This window comes from Motacilla alba, chromosome 11 (genome assembly GCF_015832195.1).
Source record: "Motacilla alba alba isolate MOTALB_02 chromosome 11, Motacilla_alba_V1.0_pri, whole genome shotgun sequence".
NCBI classification, from domain to species: Eukaryota; Metazoa; Chordata; class Aves; order Passeriformes; family Motacillidae; genus Motacilla; species Motacilla alba.
Window position 1 is genome coordinate 14,600,826 of NC_052026.1, and position 22,043 is coordinate 14,622,868.

The following is a 22,043-nucleotide window of genomic DNA, read 5'->3' on the forward strand; positions in this document are numbered from 1 at the left end:
AGGAACTAGCTGAGGCAACCTCTCCAGTGCGGGCAGGAAGGGTGGGGGCAATCCTTGCCCATTGGCTATTTTTAAAAAGGTGAAGCAGCTACTATGGCCAGAGCTGAGCCTCCAAATTTCACTTCTCAGAAAGATGCTATCACAAGCAGTTGAGCAACTGGGTGAAGGTAAAGCAATAATAAACACAATGCTCTCCTTGTCCCAAGCTCCTCATGGAGAGGGCCCCTCGTCCCTGTGTGCACCCAAGGCAGGTGGGTCAAACATCCACAATGGGTTTTCATGCCAGGAGCACAGAGTGTGTCCTTGCTGCCCCCCAAGCTCTGCTGGCCATAAAAAGGAAGGCTGACTCATGCAGAGAAACAAAAGTGGTGCTTCTCCCAGTTTGGGCAAGAGGAAAGTGGAGTTGAGGGTAAGGGCTGCCTTTATCAGGGACCTCCTAAAGAGATCTGATCTTCTGCCACCAGTGAGACTGAGAAAAGGCAATATAACCCCCAAAGGCTGTAAGTGTGCAGAGGCTTTTGCCCATTTCCTTCTAGGATCATCACTAGCTAGGAGCAACAAGTTGGTTGGACAGGTGGTTTATCACACAAATCCTGTCTCCTTGGGAGCTGTTCTCACTGATGACAGAAATAGGGACTGGGCAGGAGTGAAAGAGGGGTCTGGGAAAGCTGTGCTCTGGAAGGAAAGGGCTTCAATCCCACCAGTGACAGCCTTGGGCAGTGCAAGTGTGATTCCAAGAGCAGCATCTGAGCAGTCAGAAAGGTGTTTCTTAAATTTTCCTTAACATCTGTGGTTTCCATCTGTGGAATACCACATATTCAAGTCAAGTTTTCAGAAGAACAATTTATGGAGAATGCAACCTAACATTTGAACAGTTTAAGAAATCACTGGGAGGCTGAGCAGAAGGAGACACACTTAGAATACCACTAATACCAGCCTTAAAACAAAGGCTTTACTATTGGTCACTTTTATTTTAAGAACAGAACAGCCTTTCATCCCAGCCCTCTCCATGGGTTTAGTAACTCAGGTAGCACACAAGAAGTCACATCCTGTAGAGCAAGAGCTCCAAACAAAGCAGTCCCCACTGAGACACTGAATGTGGGCTTTCCTCCTCCCCCTCCCTGGGTGAGAAGCAAGCCCAGCACAAAATGTGAACAGCACCCTGATCCCACACCTGCAGGATGCTTCACTAGTAGTAGCTACACAAATAAATACTATCTCATGGAGAGGGAGCCGAGGACCACCACAGATCATCTAGAAATTAAGTTATTGCTATGTTCTTATGTATTTGACACTGCAGGTAACTCACTTGGGTAACCACCAAGAGAGGTGACAGTCTCAGATTGCCCTTGTGTTATCAGCTCATGTTGGACTGAAAGCTGTGGGGAGACAAGACAGATCTTGTTTCATCAGCTCCCTGCCTCAATGGCAGGAGTTCTTGGTGGGACTGAATCTTTGTCATTTTGCTGAAAACAGCTGGGGGAAGGGGCTCCCAATGCACTTGGAAATTCATCATGCCTGCCAGCCTTTCCCATGCACACTGCTAAGAGTACATACTGCTGAGGGTACTCCCTGCTCCCGACTTGCCACAGGAGCTGCTGAACCATCTCCACATAAGGGGCTGCAGGTTGAAATTTCAAAAAGAGCAGGAGCCCATCATCCCAGGAGCTGACCCAGAGTTGCTGATTCACCAGGGAAAATCAGGACTAATTAGAGCTGCAGGACATGGGCATGGGAAATGCCACAGGCACACAAGGACAACCTGATGACACGTGACTGTACTTCCCTCTGCTGGTGGGACACCCTGTGACGGCCAGCGTCCACGATCGAGTCAGCTCAGCCAAAACAAGGTGTAACATGAAGTCTAATACGTGACTTGTCACCAGAGGATCAGGTAGCCCAAGGCTGATGACAAATGGTGAGCTCACAGCAGTGTCAGTGCCCACAGTGTCCCTCCCCATATGGAGTACTGGCTGGAGAGCATGAGTTTGAGAGGATGAGGAGGGCTGCAGGAAGAACCTCAGAGTGATGGAAAAGCAGCAGAGTCCTTGGCAGGACATGTCTTTGTTAGGCATCGTGCAGCTGGTTCTCTGGCAGGAGAATCTTCTCCCCAGGCTTGAAGGCAGGCATCCCCAGGTAAGGGCAGCTGGCACAGCGGAATGCATCCCCCAGGTAGCACTGCCAAGGGAAAGAAAAGCACTGTCTGTAATCAGGTGCCACTTTCACATCTCTTCCCCTGTGATATGGTTTCTCCAGGTCAAGAGATGTCATGCTCCTCAGCATCTATGATCACAGAAACTGCTCCCCTTCTATCCCCTTCTCAACACATCTGGTTAGTGTGGATGGCAGAGCTGTGCAGGCTCACACAGAAATGAGTCTCCACCCCACGTGGTGTGCCCAGGCTGGGGAAGCCCCCTGAGCTCCCACAAGGCAATCCTCCCGGGGCAGGTCCCTGGTTAGGCCATGAGCAGAGAATGAAAGGGTCACTGCTCACTCTGATTGTCCCAGGGAGTCAGAACAGACAGCATGTGCTGGTACAGAGCACATGGGCACAGGGCAAAGGCTGAAGCTCTGCAGAAGCTGCACAGGCAGTGTGCAGTGATCCAGCTCAGGCTGCAGTGACTAGGGAACACAATCCTTACACAGAGATCATACACTGCAAATCACAGTATAAAGACAAAAATTACTAATTACATTTCCACAGGCAGATTTAGGCTGTGAGCCCTTCTTCTCCTGTTCCAGTTCTTCAGCCAGGCCACATGTGCTGTAGAAAAACAAAGAAGTCACCTGCATCTTTCTGCTTAAAGGTCACGAGTCATCAACACTTGTGCCAGCCCTACTCACATGCAACAGCCCTCCCTCTGTCACGCGACACAGCTGACTCTGGACTCACGCTCCTCACTTTGCTCTTCAACACCACGGTTTGTATAACAAGTGTTGAAACACCCTCAAGTTTAAACTGAGTGGGAAATGACACTGCAGCACTTGCTATATGTGCTGTTTCTCCTTAGAATGTGAGAAACCAGGGTTTTAGGCAAGCTGCACAAGCTGTGCAGGTACCTCCAAGGTGGCTGTTGATAATATACACCATCGTGATAATTTGTAGCAGTCACAGGTCAATTCTCAATGCATTTGGATTTACATTCCAATAATTAAGAAAGAACACGAACTAAGAGAGTTAGGCTCTGAGGTGCAGCAAATTGCCTACAATCTTTTCTAAATCCCTCCAACTCTTAAGAGTTTACTGCTGCAGTGGAAAGGCTCACTGATACATGAATTCCAGCACTGACCAGTTCTTGCAGGCTTTCTTTTTGCCCTTTTCTTTGCAGGATGGAGCTCTGAGGGACGACGGGTCGGGCTTTTTCAAATCCTCTGAATCCAACAACTCATCAGAGTCCAAAAGATCCTAAAAACACGCCATGGGAGACAAAATGCAGGAAATGGACTTTTGAGTAGGGAATGACACTGGTGAGTTACATTCAAAGAGATGGTACTATCTGTACACTGACATTAAAGTGCTGCAGGTCTGCCCTCTTATCCCTGTCTCCTCTCTGCCCTCAGCACATCACTGAGCTCTCCAGACCCCAAGAAGGAGATGAGCTATTTTGCCCTAGGGAGGTTTTTCTACCTCTGAAGTTGTAAAGCTTCCTAAGAGGCGTAGCTGAAAGTACTTACAATAGGAAAGAATGGGGAGAGAGGAGGAACAGCAAAGCCTCACAAAGAAAACCACTTACCATCTCTTCATCATTCATATCATTGGCAGACAGTGTCCACAGCTTGGCAGCAGCTGGGTCCACAGGGGGTTTTGCTGGAGCCAAAACAAAGGAAGAAATAGTAGTTATTCCAGCCTTTGCCCCATCTACTCAAAAAAATAAGAGTTCAAGCAACTTTGGAAAGCCCCATTTCATAGCTTTTTACTGTAGCACTCCCTACTTGGGAACTGTCTATCTGTTGCAAGTGATGCCCCGTGAGAGCCACCAAATCCAGGTATTCAGCATGCCCCACTCCTTACCAGGACCAGGTGTCTTAGCAAAGGAAAGTTTGAGCTGACTTGAGGATCCCACTTCGAAATTGGGCTTCCTGCCTTCTATCTGAATAATGAGAAGGTCATTGCCTTGGTAACCCAGATGTTCTCCAACAGACTGGGCCTCCTCTGGGGTCAGTGCTTCCTTTTGCAGCTGCCAAGAAAGATTTTAGGTTAACCTTATGCAGAACCCTTTATTTTAACACCAAGCCCAGCATTTCAGTGAACAGACAGCCAGTATTTTCAATCCTAAAGGAAACCACTATGCTGACAGTAACTAAAGTTTGTGCCAGGCAGTGGCCATGCACATTTACAGCAAACCAGGGTAGCTAAAAACCTCATCACCCAACAAATCACCAGGTAACTGCCAGGGCATTTCTGGAAATGGTAAACACATCCCTACCTCCTTCACTTCCACCAACCCAGAGAGAGTCAGAGTTGTGAGGAGCTTGGCTGCTGTCTTGATTTTGCCATTGTTTCCTGCAAGACACAAAAGCAGAGAGTAGGAGGAGGCAAGAACAAGAATACAGCTCACTGAGAAACCTCAAAGAGCAAGAACTTTAGAGGGAAGTACTGGAGCAAAACTTCTGCACCAAAATCAGGCCTTTTCTAGTCAACAGAACAAACCGGAAAAAGCAGCAGCAGCTTGTTCATTAGAATAACAGTGTGGGGTCACAAAGCCCACACTGAATATATTCTATATATGCCAGAACATTTCTTAATCCAATCAATACCCATCGAAAAAAGATTTTAAAAATCCCCAAACCCCAAACAAACTCCCTCACAAACATTTTTTACCTATTAAAGTAAACTACTCATGAAGTTTCCAAAACATGGACTCCTAAATGAACACACTACATTAAGAAATCATCTTGTATTTGCCTTCTCATGGCTCCTCCAGCTGTCCCATGGCAGGTGCTCTGGCTTTTTTCCTAAAACTCAGTCCAAAGACTTTTAACCTTTCCTGGATAACTATTTCTCAATGGACTTCTGAGGCAATCTCTTCAGCATCTGTCACCTGTTTTTAAAACCACTTCAGAAGCTCCTCAGAAACACAACATCTGCAACTACTTTACACTGCACTCTGAGGAGAAAACAGTGGTCACTGAAGCTTTTCAATGTAGTTTAGGAACGAGCCTATCCAGCATTTTTGATAGGAGAGTGACTGCAAACATCTCTGATGGATACCAGCATAAGCACAGGATAAAAACCTTGTGATTTGAGTTAGTGTGTCAGGAGAATGAAAATCTCTCAATGTTGATTTGGGTTCCTGTCCTTTCTACTTCAGCCTAATCCTCATGAGAAATGCTATGTTGCCATGGAAGCGAGATTCTCTCACCTGACTCTGTAACCACTGGTTCTTTCAGGAGGACACGGCCCCCTGGCTTAAGTATCCGAGCTACTTCTGCCAGGAGCTCCACACTGTGCTGTGCTGTGCTGCCCGGTACCATGCCAGAGAGGATTACATCGAAACTGGACTCCCTGTGAGCCGCTGGAAGAGAGAGCAGGACGGTACAATTCAACACGAACACACACAGCTAAAACACCAGATCCACCTCCCTCGTGCCTGAGTACAACAGCAGAGCTAATCAAAGACACCCATCTGAGAAGCACAGCCAGGGTGCATCACCTCCCCTGCTGTACTGCCCAGGTAAGAGTCAGCAGCAGGTGCTGCCAATGTTCTGAGTGCTGACTCCCAAAGTGGGAACGTGTCGGTTCACACAGCAGCAGAACCCTCTCCCTGTTACGGTAGCAGTGAAAAATTAGGCTCATTCTTACACTGAGGCAGCTGGTTAACATTTTCCACAGAGACACGATTATCAGCTCCCACCAGTGCCTGGACTTTATCCACCAAATCCTTCAGGGCTTCAACGGGTGAGGAGCTGTCCCAGATGATGGCCACGCGCTGGCCTGGAGCCACTCCGTACTCCCCCATGTCAGCAGCAGCAAACCTGGCAGGGCTGGGGGACAGAGAGGAAGGGTAAGTGCCAAACACAGCATGAACCTCTGTGGACTGTGACTTAATCAGCTCAGTTGTTTTAATAAATGGGGGTAATTTTCTGGAAATGGGCAACACAAAGTTCCCACAAACTGAGTGTTAGCAGGACATGAAGAAAGAGCTACACTTCAGGGCATAATTCAGCTTCTCTCCAGGTCACTGCTGGGAGAATACAAGCCATGCTTTAAAGAAACCAATGAAATAACAAAAAAATGTACCTGCTTTCCTTAAAAATCTGAATAAGACAAACACAGGATTTCTGGATTTCCTGAGCAGTGACAGCTATTTGACATTAAACACTGCCTTGTCTCTCCTACTCCAAACACAGCCTAGCAGAGTTTACTTATGCAGTACAGGAGAAGAAAAAAAGTAACTTTCAGCATTCCAGATTGAGGCTCTTCCCACCGTTATGATTGGTGGCACTGGGTGAGCAAATTACAGGGAGGGCGGAGTGGAACAGAATGTGCAGTGACAGTTTTGAGAAAGCTGTCCCCACTGATATTTTATATGAGATTGTACTCCTTGTATGGCAATAGTATCCCTCATCACCTGTTCTCATAGCAGCACCAGCTACTGAACCCCATGACCTCCCCTCTTTCCTCTACCCAACACAAACCTGTTTTCTTCCTAATTTAACACAACCACAGAGAACAGAGAGCACTGCTGACCAGAACAGTTGCCCAGTGTACCTTCAGTTAGCTGGAAATGACACACGTATTTCTGGAGGCACAGTTGTAAGCGAGGTCTGTACCAGGAATTGCTACAGCACACATCCCGGGCAATGCCCTACTGCCACCACATTGTCACTAAAGCCCAGCTCATGGATATGCTGCACCAAATTTAACTGCAGTGAGCTGGGGAGTGGATTTTGACCCACAGTTCCTCCAGCTCTGTGCGTTGTGAACTCCCCCTCCCTCCTGGAAACTGCCAACAAGTTCAGAATGGGACAATCTGTGCCTTTTCTGAGCTACTGTGGTAGGAATTTACACTAAAACAACCACAATGCCAACCCAGCAGGGAATATACACCTTGCATGTATACTACAGGTTGTAACATCTCATTTTGCATGTGTGACACAAGCTAAGCAGCTACAGCAGGCAGTAACATTTGTAATCACACATACTAATCCCATTAAAAAGTCACCTTTCCCAAGAAGAAGGCTGAAAATCTCAAAAGACACCTAAGCTGCTACGCTAAGGTGGGAAAGATAAACCCGAAGCCACAGCTTCCTCTCTGAACAGCAGGTTATGACCTTGCAAGATCAGTCAGAGCCCAAACTGCATCAACAGCAACTCCACCTCCCTGAGATGCGGCGAGGAGGCCGCGGAGGAGGGGCCCTTATCTCCATGTCACACACATTTAACAGTCCCTGAGGAACAGGGCAAGGAAAGGCGTTAAACAATAGCACAGGTTCCACTTCAGTAGATTAGAAAGCTGGTGGGGTGGAATGGGATCTTGACAGCCCTTTCCAACCCAAACCATTCCAGGGCTGTAAACTGCAGCGTCCTGACGCAGCACAGCCAGCTTCCAGCGGGCCGGGAGCGCTCCGGCTTCCAGCGGCCCGGGACGCTCCAGCTCTCCCAGCGGCCCGGGAAATGCTCCGGCGGCCCGGGACGCTCCGGCTGTCCAGCGGCCCGGGAAATGCTCCAGCGGCCCGGGACGCTCCGGCTGTCCAGCGGCCCGGGACGCTGCAGCGGCGCAAGGCTGCGGGCCCTACAGCGGGTGCGCATTTTAAGCGCAGGGGGAACGGGCGCAATAAACCTCTCGGTCACCGAGCAGGGACGGTTCAGCGGCAGCAAGGATAGGAGACGTGAGGAAATTTCCCGAAGGAACCACTTAAACACACACGCGCACAGCCAGCACCCCCTCCCAGCGCTTCAGACGAGGTCTCAGGAAAGGTTTTTAAGGGGAAAAGGGGGAGCGCCAGCCCCGTCCCGCCGCTCACCTCCCGTGCCCCGGCCCGCTCGGCTCCGCTCGCTCGTCCCGGCCTGACGCCGTCACCGTGACGTCATCGCGCTCTGCCCGCTTCCAAGATGGCGGCGGCGGGCGGGCTGCGGCGCGCGGGCTGGCGGCTGTGGCGGGGCCGCGCGGGTGAGGGGCGGGGGGGGCGCGCCCGGGACGCGGGCGGGGAGGGGGGAGCGCGGAGCGCGTGCCCGTGCGCGCCCCCGTGCGCGCCCCCGTGCGCGCGCCGCGGCGATCGGGGCGGGGCGGGGCGGGGCAAGGTGAGGTGAAGGGCACGAGGGGCGTGAGGGAAGCGGGGCGGGCGCCGGGCGGGCGGGTTTGAAGGAGGGGTTGTTCGGTGGTGGTTTGCGTTAGAAGCGTGGGCCGGGAAACCCAATTTATTAAAAAAAAAACCAAACCCATATCAAAAAACCAGCAGCTAAATTAAAAGTTCCCGCAGAGTGTCGTTGAGTAATCACTCGGTGATTAGCGTGTGGTGTCTGTCAGGGCTCTTCGGCTCCCGAGTCGGACTTGCCTTATATTCCCTGCTCGGAGTTCAGCACCTTCCTCCCAGCTCCTTAATCGGGGACTAAAATGGGCAGAGGGCACGTTTGGGTGCCTGGTTTCCAGTCCAAGATTAGGAAACAATTTGCAATATGTGCCATTTGTACTGCTCTTTCCCTCACAGAACATTTTTGCTGTATTCACATAGACGTGAGCTCAGCTGAGAGCGGCACTTAACAGAAGTTAAAAAAGGACACTATGAATTTGTGTTCTTTTCAGCTGCATTCACCACAACTCTCTCCACCTTGATTTTCCCTGCTTCCTGGTGTGGGAAGGAGACGCTGACTCTTGATTTCCCTTGCAGTGGTCAGGTGCCAGCAATACCCACCGCTCCGTGCTCTCCAGGCCTCGGCCGCGCTGAGGGGAGCCTCCGATGAGCACAAGAAGGAGCCATGGGCATCTTCCTCTCAGCAGCACTTTGATTCACCTCCAGCTGGTCACCAGCCTGAACAGAAACCTCACCCCAGGTAACTCACAGCTCCTTCTAGCGCTGTCCCACCGACACAGGGATCGGAGGGCTTTTGCTTTCCTGAACCCCACATCTGAAGCTGGCAGACAATGAGATCCAGAGTTAAGGAGCCCTAGACTGCAGCAGCTGGAGAGCTGGTTTGCTGTGACTTGCAAAGTCAAATTTGTGCAAATTCCACAGTAGAAACAATATGGGGCTTGCTTTCAAGAGGGAAACTCTCTTGTCTGCAAAGCTCTAGTCTTTGCTTCTGGATTTTTGTGTGAATCTAAAAAACCAGGACCCATATGTTGTCCATATGCGCATAGTATAAAGCCCATGCTGGAAAAGGTTATAGTTTAGTTTCCTGTAAAGGAGGGGAGTTTGGAGCTGATTGGTCTCCATCTCCATTGAGCCCTCCTTCCCTTATTTTTCTCTTCTCTCTCAGCAAAGGTTCGTTAAGAATTGTTTTTCTGGACAGGGAAGGATTTTATTGGAGGAGGCCAGATTGATACTAAGCAGGTCTCAAAATGTGCCTGGTGTCAGCGAGTGAGTGGCAGAGCCCAGGGTTCTGCTGTTTGGTGGTGACACTCCCCTCACTGTAACAATACCTTCTCATAGTTACACTGGCCAGGGCGGCCAGGAGTCTGAGGACTATGAGAGCGAGGAGCAGCTGCAGCATCGAATCCTCACAGCGGCGCTGGAGTTTGTGCCTGAACATGGCTGGACTGCAGAGGCCATTGCAGAGGGAGCCAAGGTATGTGGGGAGAGAAGCAACAAACCAGTTGAAAACTGGATGGAGCTGAAGTGCAGAGACAGCCAGGCCTGCATGCTTCCCCCACATACTCTTGGGCGATGCACCCTAGTCAGCAAATGCTACTGGGCAGGAATGAAACCCAGCTGCTACAGGATAACCCCTTCAGAGTTAGACTAGGGCACAATGTAGAGGAGTGAATCCTAAAGAGAGAACATGCCTAGGAAGTACTTTTTAATGAAGTGTTGCTTTGTTTAAATTCACATAATGTCTTTCACAAAATAAATACAACTTTTTTTCTAGCTGGATTCTGCTTAGCAGTGTTCTGACCTGGTCTGTGCTTCTCTCTTCTTCCCTGCAGACCTTGGGCCTTTCTGTTGCTGCAGCAGGGCTGTTTCACAGTGATGGCAGCGAGCTGATCCTGCACTTTGTGTCTGAGTGCAACACCAAACTGTCCGAGCTGCTGAAGAAGGAGCAGAAACTAGTGCAGCTGGGTGAAGCAGAGTGAGTACGGGTGTGAACAAATATCTTCCTTTGCAGATTTTGGGAGCTGGGTGGACAGAGAGGCCACCTGGAACACAGATACTTTAGGTTAAAAGTATAATTTACCCAAATAAAACCATCTTCCCAGATAGAGACTAGGAGCAAAGGCATGAAGGATATATAATACTTTGCTTGTCTATTGCTCAGCCAGGTGGAGATTGATCTTAGAAGATCAGAATTGAGTTTAACTTGGATATTCTTAATTTTTTTTCCTTACTCAGGAAGAAGCCCACAGATGAATTCCTGAGAGATGCTGTGGAAGCCAGACTGAGGATGCTGATTCCATATATTGAGAAATGGCCCCAGGTATAAAAGTAATATCAACATTGTCTCTTTTGTGTGCGTGTACTTTAAACACCCTGTGACTTTCAACACAGTCTCTCCACCAGATTAGTTCAAGGTAGTAAATGAAGCCCTGCCTGCTTTCAAGTGATTAGTAGCCTTCAAGAGGAGAGCAGCCTTGGAAGGAGGCAGTTAAAGGTGACCTTAGAGCAACTGTTTCTCGCAGTTCTGGAAAGGCAGAGCTCTCTGTTGTTCACTCCACCCATCTGGCATCCCTGTGTCTCTGCTCAGTCCTGTTTGCAGGGTCACTGCGAGTCAGGCTCCGTGCAGTTGTTGTGGCTGCACCAGGATCACCTCACACCTGGAAATGCAGAACTGCTTTGCTGCAGGGAACTGTCCTTCGAGTGTAGAACTGAACTGAGAGGGCTCTGTGCTTCTAAATTCACATTTAACTCTCAAGCCATTCTTCCCGCGGGGAGAAGGGAGTTGAATTGTGGCTACAGTGACAAGCAAAGAGTTCCTAATCTTGGGCTGCAAAGATTGCTGCAAGGTCAGCCTCTGTCCAGAGCCACTGCTGGCCTCTGGGCAGCTGAATCCTGCACCCCATGCACAGAGAGAGAGTACAGGCTTCATGTTCTTCTTTCAGATTAGCATAATTTGCCTTGTGAAGGATGTGGGTGGTTTGTGTCTCTCCTGGCACTGTGTGATTACGTTCAAAGGCTGCAGGATCCCAGCAGGGCCATTATGGCTGGCGCTGTTCTGCCCTTGGTTGCAGCTCTGAGTTCAAAGTCAAATTCAGAGGAATGAGAGATGTGACTCCCTGCCCACAGGGGCTCAGCACTCTGTGAGTCAGCTCAGGCTCTGATGTTTCCATGCCAGAGAGGCAGCTCAGGAGAGACAGCACAGTGATGTTTGAACTGAGCAGGGATCTTTCGGGCCAGTACAGGCTGAGGCCTGAACTTACTGTACCACTTACTGAGCCACACTGTGTGCTCCCTGCTGCTTGGAAAGACTGCAGAGAGCTGGAAGGACTTGTCACTGGGAGCTGGAGGCAAGTCAGCAGCAACAGGGAAAAGATAACAGGGCAGAGCACTGTTGGTCTCCTTTGGTGTTACATCCTTCTCTCTTTGGCTCCCATTTCTCTTGTGTGTTTCCTTTGCAGGCCCTGAGTGTCTTGTTGCTCCCACGTAACATCCCTTCCAGCCTCAACCTCCTCACCAGCATGATTGATGATATCTGGCACTACGCTGGGGACCAGTCCACAGATGTGAGTCCTTGTGCTTTGGGGACAAGCTGCTTCTACCCCTCAGCACTTTGTCAAAACCACGGGTTCAAACAGGAGTGGGGCTGAGTCCCTCTGCAGATGGCCCCTTTGTTGAGTGAAGAAAGCATTTCAGAGGCACCCAAGGGTCCTTATAAACTACAGAATCATTTCTAAAGAGACTTAAGAGCCACTGAGACTGAATGCAAATTACTGCCAATGGGATTAGTGCAAATTAAAAGGACTTGCTTTCCTAGGCTCTTAAGTGCTCTTCTTTTTTCTTTTTTGAAGACACAGACAAAGTTGTTGAGATTTTGAGACTGAGAAGTTGATCCAGTTTTCAGTGAGTGAGCAGTGTGTCTGTCAAACAGCTCTCTTCTACCAGCAATAGCATTTACAGACTTGACTTGAAAACCTTTAAAGAACCTACCTAAAAATACCAGTAGCTTATTAAAGCTTTCATCTTTCTGGCAGGAAATAAAAGAAAATTATAACCTTAATTATAGCAATTAATAAATTACTTTAATTCTTATAGATGTAGGGTGAGATGGAAAAAGCTAAATGAACCATTTTAACAAACTACTTTAATAAGCTTCTTTTATCTGTGTATAAAAGAGAAGCTACTGCAGTGAAAAATAAATAAGACAGCAGAAAAATTAAAGGAATAAACCAGAAGACAACTGAAAGAACTCAATTGCTTCAGGAACTGAAAGTCCCTTATGTGTTATGCAAGTCAAATCAGCGTGTTGGAGCCAGTGTCTGCACTGAGCTGTTCCGAAAGTCTCACTGATGCAGGGATTAGGAGAGGTTCTAAAGTTGTGTTTTGTTTGCACCTCCTGACTGGTTGCATGAGTTTTCCAGGAAAACTGTGATGCTGAGCCTGCTCCCTCTTCCCCAGTAATGGGGTTTAAAGTCGCTCACAGCAGATCCCTCTTCCCAACACCAGGAGCCAGGCAGAGAATTCTCATGCCTCAGAGACCCCTTCAAGTGGGTTTTTAGGAGCAGGAAGAGAACAGAAAATTTTGTCTGAGGCCCTGAGAGATCCAGCTGCAAATGGCAAATTCCTCTATATGGGGAGGTGTCACTGTCATATTTTCTGGAAAAATCCCCTTGCCCAGGATTTCTCTCCTGGGAAGCTGAGAAGCCTCAGAGAAAAAGGAAAACAATATTATCTCATTGGCTTCTCCCTTGTTTTGCTGCTTTGGAATGTGGTTTGGAGATTGCTTATCCAACAGGTGGTGGTCTCATTGGTTTCATGTGAATTGTTTTTACTTAATGGCCAGTCAGTGCCAAGCTGTGCTGGACTCTGAAGAGAGAGTCACGAGTTTTCATTAGTATCTTTTGGCCTTCTGTGTGTATCCTTTCTCTATTCTTTAGTATAGTTTAGTATAGTATTCTTTAATATAACATAGATCATAAAATAATAAGTTAGCCTTCTAAGAACATGGAGTCAGATTCATCATTCCTCCCAGTGATAGGAGACTCAGAAAATACAACAGGGAGGAACGTGCAGTGGGTGTGGGGTTTTCCCTTGCTGTTCTCTCACTCTGGATGCGCACTCAGGTCACAGCTTTCTGTCTCCCTGTGCCCTGCAGTTTAACTGGTACACTCGGCGGGCAGTGCTCACTGCCATCTACAACACCACGGAGCTGGTGATGATGCAGGACTCGTCCCCTGGCTTCGAGGACACCTGGCGCTTCCTGGAAAACAGAGTGGCTGATGCCATGACCATGAGCAATACAGCCAGCCAGGTAAGCTTAGGGACAGGTGTGCATGCAGCACATCCCTTCTCCACGAGGGTATATGCAGGCACACCTGGCTTTTCCATCATGCACGTCTGCTGAGAGACCCCCTCGTTGCTGTCAGTGCAAAACCGATAAATGATTACGTGGATTTTAGTGAACTGACATGTAGGTGCCCTCTTTGTCAGACTGTCCCAGGAAACCCCTTCCACGTGCCCTGTCTGTGGCTGTCACTTGTCTGCAGTGCTGTCAGCACCTTTCTGTAGCAGACACGTGTTTGTTGTGCGTTCCCTCTGTGTTTGGGGGCCACGAGTGCAACTGCAGGAAGCAAAAGGTGGTGTTCTCCTTGTGTCTCCCAGGTACAATCCACTGGAGAAGCTGTTGTCCAGGGCCTGATGGGAGCTGCAGTTACTGTAAGTAATGCTGGAACCAGCAGGGCTGTGAGAGCAGAATTGCTTCTCAATGTCAGCATGTGTTTTCCTCCCAAATCTACAGGACAGCGTGGAAAAACTGTCATCTTTCATAACTGAGATTTATTTAAGGGTGATTTCCTTGGTAGTTTGAGGTTAGTTCACTGTTTGTGGTGACAGAACTTGAATAGAGTGTAAGGAAATTAAGTCTGAAGCTGCAGGGTGAGCTGTAGGGATGAGAGACAGTGATCAGAATAAATACAACTGTTCTCCATTGCTTGTCACCAGATCTCTCCCTGTGCCAGGCCCTGTGCTGGAAATCTTGACAGAGGGTCAGTGGCCCCAGGGGTACTTGGGAGGTGGCACCTGTCCCTGAGCCACAGCAGGGTGACTTCCTCAAGCTCTTTCATTTGACTTCAGTGTCCTTCCAAGAATTCATTCATTCTTGGTAGTGTCCTGGACTGCTGTCTGTCCATGCAGAGGGAACTGCACTTCCTCTGGGATACAAAACAACCCTTTGTGTTACCCGGAGTGACTTTTGAAGGGCTTCGGGGCCTCCCTGTGATTCTATTTTTGGACGACTCCCAATTTATTTAGCAACAAAGTGATTTTCTTGTTATGGGACAAATAGGCTGGAACATAAATTAGGCATTATTTTTATTGATGAAGCACTTGTCAAGAATTTCTCCCACCTCCTTCCCCTGCAGTTGTGGTGGAATTTAGTGTCTCTCGGGCTCTCTCCTCTCTAATACCTGCGTGTGCCAAAAGGATCCTCCCCTAGAGAAGTCCGGGCTCTGTTTTACATCCACGCGGTGCCCTCGGGTCCGGGATATCTCCCAGTGCCGATGTTTGGTCTGTCCCTGCAGCAGATCCAGTGCCCAGATAAAGCTGGGTGCGTTCTGAAGGGGGGTGGGCTGTGGTCGGATGGCTTTAGGGCAGAATCATCCCAATTCGGGACTGATAGGGGAGCACATTCCGAGCCTCCCACGTGCAGGGTGTCCGGGCTGTATTCCCGTACAGTGCTGAGCTCTGCGGGTCTCTGCAAAATGGATGAGCGAGCCTAATGGCCCAAAAGCACAAATTCACTGCCGAGGTCTGAGTGGCCGCAGAAGTAAACCCAAGCTGAACCCTGCTGGCCGGGAGGGCGGCTCCGCTCCGAGGGATGGCCGGAGGCGGCTCCGGTTTGGTTCTTGCCCGTCCCCAGAGAGGCTTCTCGGCCCCGCATCTCTGCTCGTAGCACACCGGCCTCCCCTCGGCACCTGCTCCGGCCCGGGACAGGGGCACTAAACCTCGTTCTCCCTGTGCCCACAGATCAAGAACCTGGCGGGGCTGAACCAGCGCCGGTGAGGCGGCAGCGGCGGCGAGCACCGGAGCGGCCGCGCCCGGCCCTTCCCCGGCACCAATAAAGTCGTACTCAGCCTGGCACGGACTCTTTTTGCGGGCGCACCGGGGCCGGGGGGAGCGGGGCGGGGACGGACCGGGCGGGAGCGGGGCCGGGAGCGGGGCCGGGAGCGGGGCCGAGAGCGGGGCCGGGAGCGGGGCCGAGAGCGGGGCCGGGAGCGGGGCGGGGCAGCCATGCCGTACGCCAACCAGCCCACCGTGCGCATCACCGAGCTGACGGACGAGAACGTCAAGTTCATCATCGAGAACACGGACCTGGCGTGAGCACCGCCGCGGCGCCGGGGCGGGCGGGCCCGGGGGTGAAGCGGCCGCGGGAGGCCCCGGGGGCGGCCCCATGGACCCGGCTTCCCCGCGGGCGCCGCCGCTGCGGCCGGGCAGGGTGTCTGAGGCAAAGCCCCGCAGCAGCCTCGGCCCGGTCTGTGCGGGCCTGCAGCCCCACGCTCCCTCATGCCCAACCACGGGTGTTTCCCTCCCTCAGGGTGGCGAACTCCATTCGAAGAGTGTTCATCGCTGAAGTCCCCATCATAGGTGAGGCCTTCGCTTGTCTGTGGTCGCAGTCCCTTTGGCTCCCATCACTTTCCCTCTGTGTTCTCCCACACCTCCTCTGTGCTTTTGGCTCTCCTTACCTGTGTTCAGCCATTACTGTGCCCTGCAGATGCTGCCCCAGTGTCTCCGCAGTCTCTGTAATGTTTTCTGTGCCCTCACAAGCTGGTTTTCCCCACATGAGTGTTCCTCAGTTTGTGACTTTCTCTCCTCTGCAGCCATTGACTGGGTCCAGATAGATGCCAACTCCTCCGTGCTCCACGATGAGTTCATTGCACACAGGCTGGGTGAGTGCTGGGGGGGGGGAGGAAGATGAAGGTGTGTTCTGTGCAAAATCAGGGTTAGGGCTCTTGTGGTCTGACTCAGACCTTCCTCTGATTTCCCGCTTCTCACAGGTCTCATCCCGCTCACCAGCGACGACATTGTGGATAAGATGCAATATTCCAGAGTGAGTCGAGCAAAATGCTGCAGGGAGTCATTTTGGGGGTGGTGGGTGTTGGATCTGATGGGAAGCTCTGGCCGTTTCTGCACAAGGAACCCGTGTGTGTGTGTGTGTGTGCAGGACTGCACGTGCGATGAGTTCTGCCCCGAGTGCTCCGTGGAGTTCACGCTGGATGTTCGCTGCAACGAGGACCAGACTCGGCACGTGACATCTCGGGACCTGATCTCCAACAACCCCCGCGTCATCCCGGTCAGTGCCACCCGCCCTGCACTCACAGAGGGCACAGGATTCACAGAATTCACAGCATTGACAGCATTCACTGAATCACAGAATGACAGGGTTGGAAGAGACCTTCAAGAGCACCAAATCCAACCAGCCCCAACACCTCAACTAAACTGGCACCCGGTGCCACATCCAGGCTTTTTTTAAACACATCCAGGGATGGTGACTCCACCACCTCCCTGGGCAGGCCATTCCAGAACTTTATCACTCTTTCCATGAAAAACTTTTTCCTAATATCCAACCTGTATTTCCCTTGATGTAGTTTGTGATTGTGTTCTCTGGTTCTGTCAGTGCTGCCTGGAGAAAGAGCCCGACCCCACCTGACCACAGCCACCTTTCAGGAAGTTGTAGAGAGTGATAAGGTCACCCCTGAGTCTCCTTTTCTCCAGGCTGAGCACCCCCAGCTCCCTCAGTCGTTCCTCACAGGGTTTGTGTTCCCAGCCTCTCACCAGCCTCGCTGCCTCCTCTGGATGTGCTCAAGTGTCTCGATGTCCTTCCCAAACTGAGGGGCCAGAGCTGGGCACAGCACTCTGGGTGTGGCCTCACCAGTGCTGAGAACAGGGGAAGGATGACCTCCCTGCTCCTCCTGAGGCAGATGGCAAGCACAGGGAATGTAGACACCCTGACCACACTTCATGTTGCCTAAAGCTCCACTTAAACCCTAGTGGTAGAGCAAAGCAGGAGTATCTGCAGGAGCAGTGTGTGTGCCAGTGCCCTTCTTGTCTCTGCTGTGCTGTCCTTCACTTGGGTCTGACGGGCTGCAAAGCAGTGTGGGCTCATCCTGCACCCCTCATCCCAACCTCCTCGGCTGCCCTGAGGCCTCTGGCTTGCTGGCTCTTGACTCTCAGCATGGCAGAGTGTGAGGAGCCTGGGCCAGGCCAGTGCTGCCAAACTCCTGTGCAGTCATCTTGGGGAGGGTTGGTGGTGCCAAAGTGGGACAGAGGCAAAGGGACTCACAGAGAATGTTCTAGTACACTGTTGAGGTGGATCCAGATGTCACCACAGCCTGGGCTGCTCCTGCTGCCTGGTGACAGTGTGTGCCTGGGTAAAGCCCAGCTGGAGCCTGCTGTCTGTTACTTGCCTTTGGCTGAGGTGCTCTGAGTGCTGTGTGTCATCCATAGCAGCTGTGGGAGTGACTGTAGGAACCAAGCAGATGTGCTGTGCCAGAGCATTCCTCCAAGCTGAACTTGTCCCTAATTTGCTTGGTTTTGTTTGGCTGCTGCAGGTGACATCTCGGAGCAGAGACAACGACCCCAATGACTACGTGGAGCAGGATGGTGAGTGGTGGGTCGCTGGGAACAAGAACTGTAGGAAGAAATTCCCTTTTCTCTCAGGTTCTTTGAACTCATTCTTCCTTTACTAGCTGTGCAACTGTAAGGCAGCTGTAAATATGACACTTCTGAGCAGCTGGTGTCACTGCAGGAGTGCGGTAGCATTTTGTCTTGATGCCACTCAGATTGTCCCAGAACTGAAGAGGGTGTTTCTGTCTCTCCTTGTGAGAGCTTAGAGACAGCAAGGAGGTGAAGTGGTGTGTTGTTGGCTGTTCCTTGGGGGCCTGTGCAGCTCCTTTTTACTTAGCTGCTCTTGGGACACAGCTGAGCCCCGCTAAAATTCCAAGCAAACCCTGGATGCTGGTGACATCTTCCTGGGCACCAAAAACCTGCCTTTGCAGAGTGTGATCCAGCGCGCTGATTTCTGCTGTGCCTCTGCAGACATCCTGATCGTGAAGCTGCGCAAGGGGCAGGAGCTGCGGCTGCGGGCCTATGCCAAGAAGGGCTTTGGCAAGGAGCACGCCAAGTGGAACCCCACGGCCGGCGTGGCCTTCGAGTACGACCCCGACAACGCCCTGAGGCACACGGTGTACCCCAAACCCGAGGAGTGGTATGTCCTGCTGGCTGTCTGCAGGGTCTGGGAAGGGTTTTCCAGCAGGCCACAACTTACCTTTCAGCCCTGGGGATAATTTGGCTCAGTAAGTGGTGGGGAGCATGCCTGCCACATCCCCTTGTGCAGACTCTGCTCCTAGGGTTGGGTAGCAAGGCCAGTCACTTGTTGGCAGCTGCATGGAAGGTGGACTGGTTTGTGGTCATCTTTTGTCCTCCCTCACATACTATCACTGCTGGTTTGCCTCGCTTTCATGCCCTTTTTCACCACTTCTTGCTGATTTTTTCTTCCCTGTGCAAGTGTTTTGTAGGTCGGAATAAGGTCTGAGGAAGGAACAGATCCATGTGAGATGAAAGAAGTTGCTATGAGGGCAAAGAGTGGAAGGTTGGGTTGCAAGACTGATTTTTCAGCTTGGCTTGAGGAAGCCCAGTATGGCTGTGATTTAACCCATACCTCTCCTCGCTCCTGAAGCCTGAGCTCTGGCAGGGTTTCCCTCTCTGGCCCTTTCCTCTCCTCTGAAATACCATTCTGCACAAGTTGCACACAGCTTCTCATCCAAAAGTGACATGATTTTACTTTTGGAAAGCTGCTGCCCTGCTTTGGCCTGGGTGAGGAATTTATCCAGCATCACTTTTCATGAATGCTGCTCACCTGAGCTGCCCTTGGCTCTGTATCCCAGTGATCAGCTAGCAGACATCCTGTCACCGAGCACTCCGGAGCCAGCAGCGTGGTGAGGAACCTGGTGCTTTGGGCAGGGCAGGCTGAGAGCAGGGACTGGGCAGGGTGGAGGATGTTCTGCTGTAAACACTGATCAGTGGCAGGCTCACAAACCTGGTGTGGCATACAACAGACAGGGCACCAGGAAACAATTTTTTGAGAAGTGCTAGGCAAAATATATGTAAAAGTTGGAAAAATCCCAAAAGAGGATTGATATTGGAGCTGCCAGTTCTTGACGATATGTCTGTCTTCTCAAGTTCATCTGCCTCCCTGTGAAGACAATACAGAGACAAAGCCTTCTGCTGTGCAAGGCTAGCTATGATTTTTGGTTTAGTTCTTTGTGCTAGTTGCTTTTTGAGGCTGTTGGCAGAGCCCTGGCATGCAGCTGAACTCTCCAAACAGCTCTCAGGGTCATGCAAACCTCTGCACTGTTTGGATCATGGGTGGTTCTGCAAGTAACAAGAAATCCCACCTTCATTAACACAGGCAGAGGGTTTGTTTGAGAAATACAGATTTATTTCAGGCAGCTGATTACAGGGTGCTGGGATCAGTGTTTCTGGGCATCTCTGGGGCAGAGGAAGGCCAGCAGGAGACCTTGGTGGGTACAGGATTTTCTGTGCTGGCTTCTCAGACAGCTCAAGGCTTTGCGTTTCCTTACATGGATTAAGGGGTTCCACACAGTCTCTCTGGTGTGGTGCTCTATAAACCAAGGGATGCAGCAGGTAGAAAGATGTGTTTGCCCAACTGATGCACAAGTATTGCAGTGATGTTGGTAGAGGAGTGGAGGTGCAGGACATCAGGATGGAGCTCGCTGATGCAGGTGGTGTCTGTTGTACAGGAGATTTTTTTCCTGCTGGGTCCAAGCCAGCTGTGCCTCACAGACTTGAGTGCTGGAATACTCCAGTGCTTTCCTGGCCCAGTGGGAAGTAGAAAAAAAAAAGATAACCCAAGGTCCATTACTCCATAAAAGCATCCAGGCTCCATAAACACAGTCCCTTCAGGAATCAACATCCCTTCACTGTAAGCACCTGCCAGATTGTACCAGTCTAGGTGGATGGAGCCACTGCGCAGGGCTCGCTGAGTTTGGGCAGAGCAGGGCTGATCCCCTTCTTCCACTGCTTCTGGATGGCTCTGTGGCATTAATGAGGAGCCAGAAAGTGCAGTGTGTGACTGAGCTTTTTTCTGTGACTTGGTGTTTGATGACCACCCTGTTGTGTGCTGCACGTGGGCCCCAGTGCTCACTCACTGGGGCCAAACTGAGTGCCTGGGCTCTGTGGGGCCAGGCTGGAGCAGGGGCTCTGTGTAACCTCTGCTGCTCTCTGATTCCAGGCCCAAGAGTGAGTACTCAGAGATCGACGACGAGGATGCTCAGGCTCCCTACGACCCCAACGGGAAGCCAGAGAGGTGGGGAGCTGAATGCAGTGCTGCAGCTGGAAGATGGGGTGACTGGCCGGGTGCATCTTATGGGCTCTCATTAATAAAGAGTGTCTACACTGTGCTGAAATTGCCAGCCCAGGGAGCTGACATTCCCTGAAAAGCAGGGCAGGAGTTGGCATTGAGTGGTGATACACCTAGATGTGGCAGGTTTTCCCCTCAGGGAGATACTAGACAGTTCTCCTGAGTTCATGTTGCCAGGGAGGGCGGTGCACATTCAGTGATGTGTGAGGCCTGCGGGGGAAATACCCTGGCTTAAGGTGTTCATTCACCTGTGTGTGTCTCATGCTCTGATTGCTGGTGTTACTTGCACTGCAAAAGTGCCTCAGCCAGCCTTAGTCCCTGGCTTGGGGCTGCTGGCTTGCAGGTCACTGTGCTGAACAGAAATCAATCTCACAAGTGCTCTTGCAGCCCATGAAATAGTGAGTGTTGGTGTGAGGATTGCAGAGGGGCAGCACTGGCTGCTGCCTGCTTGGGAGGTGAATGATGATGATGATGGTTGGGATTCCAGGCAGATCTCCCTGCTGTGGGTGTGTATGGGGTGGAATGATGTGCAGTCTGGGTTTGCACCTCCTTGCTGAGGTGGTGGTGACTTAACCCCTGCCTTGCAACCTCAGGTTTTATTACAACGTGGAGTCCTGCGGCTCTCTGCGCCCTGAGACCATCGTCCTGTCTGCGCTGTCCGGCCTCAAGAAGAAACTGAGCGACCTCCAGACACAGCTGAGCCACGAGATCCAGAGCGATGTCCTCACCATCAACTGAGGTGGCCCTTGCAAGAGAGTACTGTGAGCTGTGAGTGATGCCTGGCTGAGATCTGGGGAGAGCCTTTTACCTCCCCATCATCTCCCTCTGCCTTTCCTGGCCCAGGACTTGGTTGGTGACGCCTCTTCCCTGGCCCTCCTTCCCAGGAAAAGCCATTGTGATGCATAGGGTAAAACAGGAAGGGAATCAGTCAGTGAGCATCTTAGCTGGGACAGGCTTTATCTCCAAATGATCCCAGATTTTGGTTCTGATGTTGGATTTTGGCCATGTGGTGTTTGGGATTGGGAAGTGTGTACCTTTGTTACACAACCCTACCTTATTTACATGTCCATTCTTTACTGTACTGAATAAAGCCTTACCCCCAAATTTTTCTGTTATCCCTGAAAGCTCATTCAAAGCTGCTGGAGGAGATGTCACATCATTTACTTCTCTCCAACAGACATTAACTTAATGAGATCTGCTTTGGAGGGAGCCTTGCTGGCTGATGCTGATTGCTGCTTGTGACATTATCTCCTGAGGAGAGCAGCACCCTCCTGCAGGCAGCCCGTGGTTCATTGATCCAGGGCTGTGTGTAAAGCAGATGTTTGAGGCCAGGGTGGGCGAGAGCTGCAGAAGG

The 22,043-nt window shown here is 51.0% G+C and overlaps 3 protein-coding genes across 3 annotated transcripts; 2 read left to right on the plus strand and 1 right to left on the minus strand.

The window, feature by feature from the left end:
• Positions 1-921: 921 nt before the first annotated feature.
• CIAPIN1 (cytokine induced apoptosis inhibitor 1) lies at positions 922-8,099 on the minus strand. The gene is made up of 9 exons (XM_038148154.1): positions 7,969-8,099; positions 5,804-5,985; positions 5,364-5,516; positions 4,428-4,504; positions 4,013-4,178; positions 3,735-3,808; positions 3,291-3,406; positions 2,695-2,764; positions 922-2,178 (listed from the first exon to the last, which is right to left on the minus strand). The coding sequence occupies exons 2-9, from the start codon at positions 5,958-5,960 to the stop codon at positions 2,068-2,070; spliced, it is 924 nt and encodes a 307-aa protein (XP_038004082.1). The 5' UTR covers positions 5,961-5,985; positions 7,969-8,099; the 3' UTR covers positions 922-2,067.
• COQ9 (coenzyme Q9) lies at positions 7,981-15,387 on the plus strand. Its single transcript, XM_038148153.1, has 9 exons — positions 7,981-8,114; positions 8,833-8,995; positions 9,595-9,730; positions 10,089-10,231; positions 10,492-10,576; positions 11,715-11,819; positions 13,409-13,564; positions 13,915-13,968; positions 15,277-15,387. Exons 1-9 carry the CDS (start codon positions 8,057-8,059, stop codon positions 15,310-15,312), a joined length of 936 nt encoding a protein of 311 aa, XP_038004081.1. The 5' UTR covers positions 7,981-8,056; the 3' UTR covers positions 15,313-15,387.
• Positions 15,388-15,418: 31 nt separating this feature from the next.
• Positions 15,419-21,793, plus strand: POLR2C (RNA polymerase II subunit C). The gene is made up of 9 exons (XM_038148158.1): positions 15,419-15,626; positions 15,845-15,894; positions 16,128-16,196; positions 16,305-16,357; positions 16,472-16,600; positions 17,859-17,910; positions 18,346-18,514; positions 20,561-20,635; positions 21,283-21,793. Exons 1-9 carry the CDS (start codon positions 15,541-15,543, stop codon positions 21,425-21,427), a joined length of 828 nt encoding a protein of 275 aa, XP_038004086.1. The 5' UTR covers positions 15,419-15,540; the 3' UTR covers positions 21,428-21,793.
• The last annotated feature ends 250 nt before the right edge of the window (positions 21,794-22,043 follow it).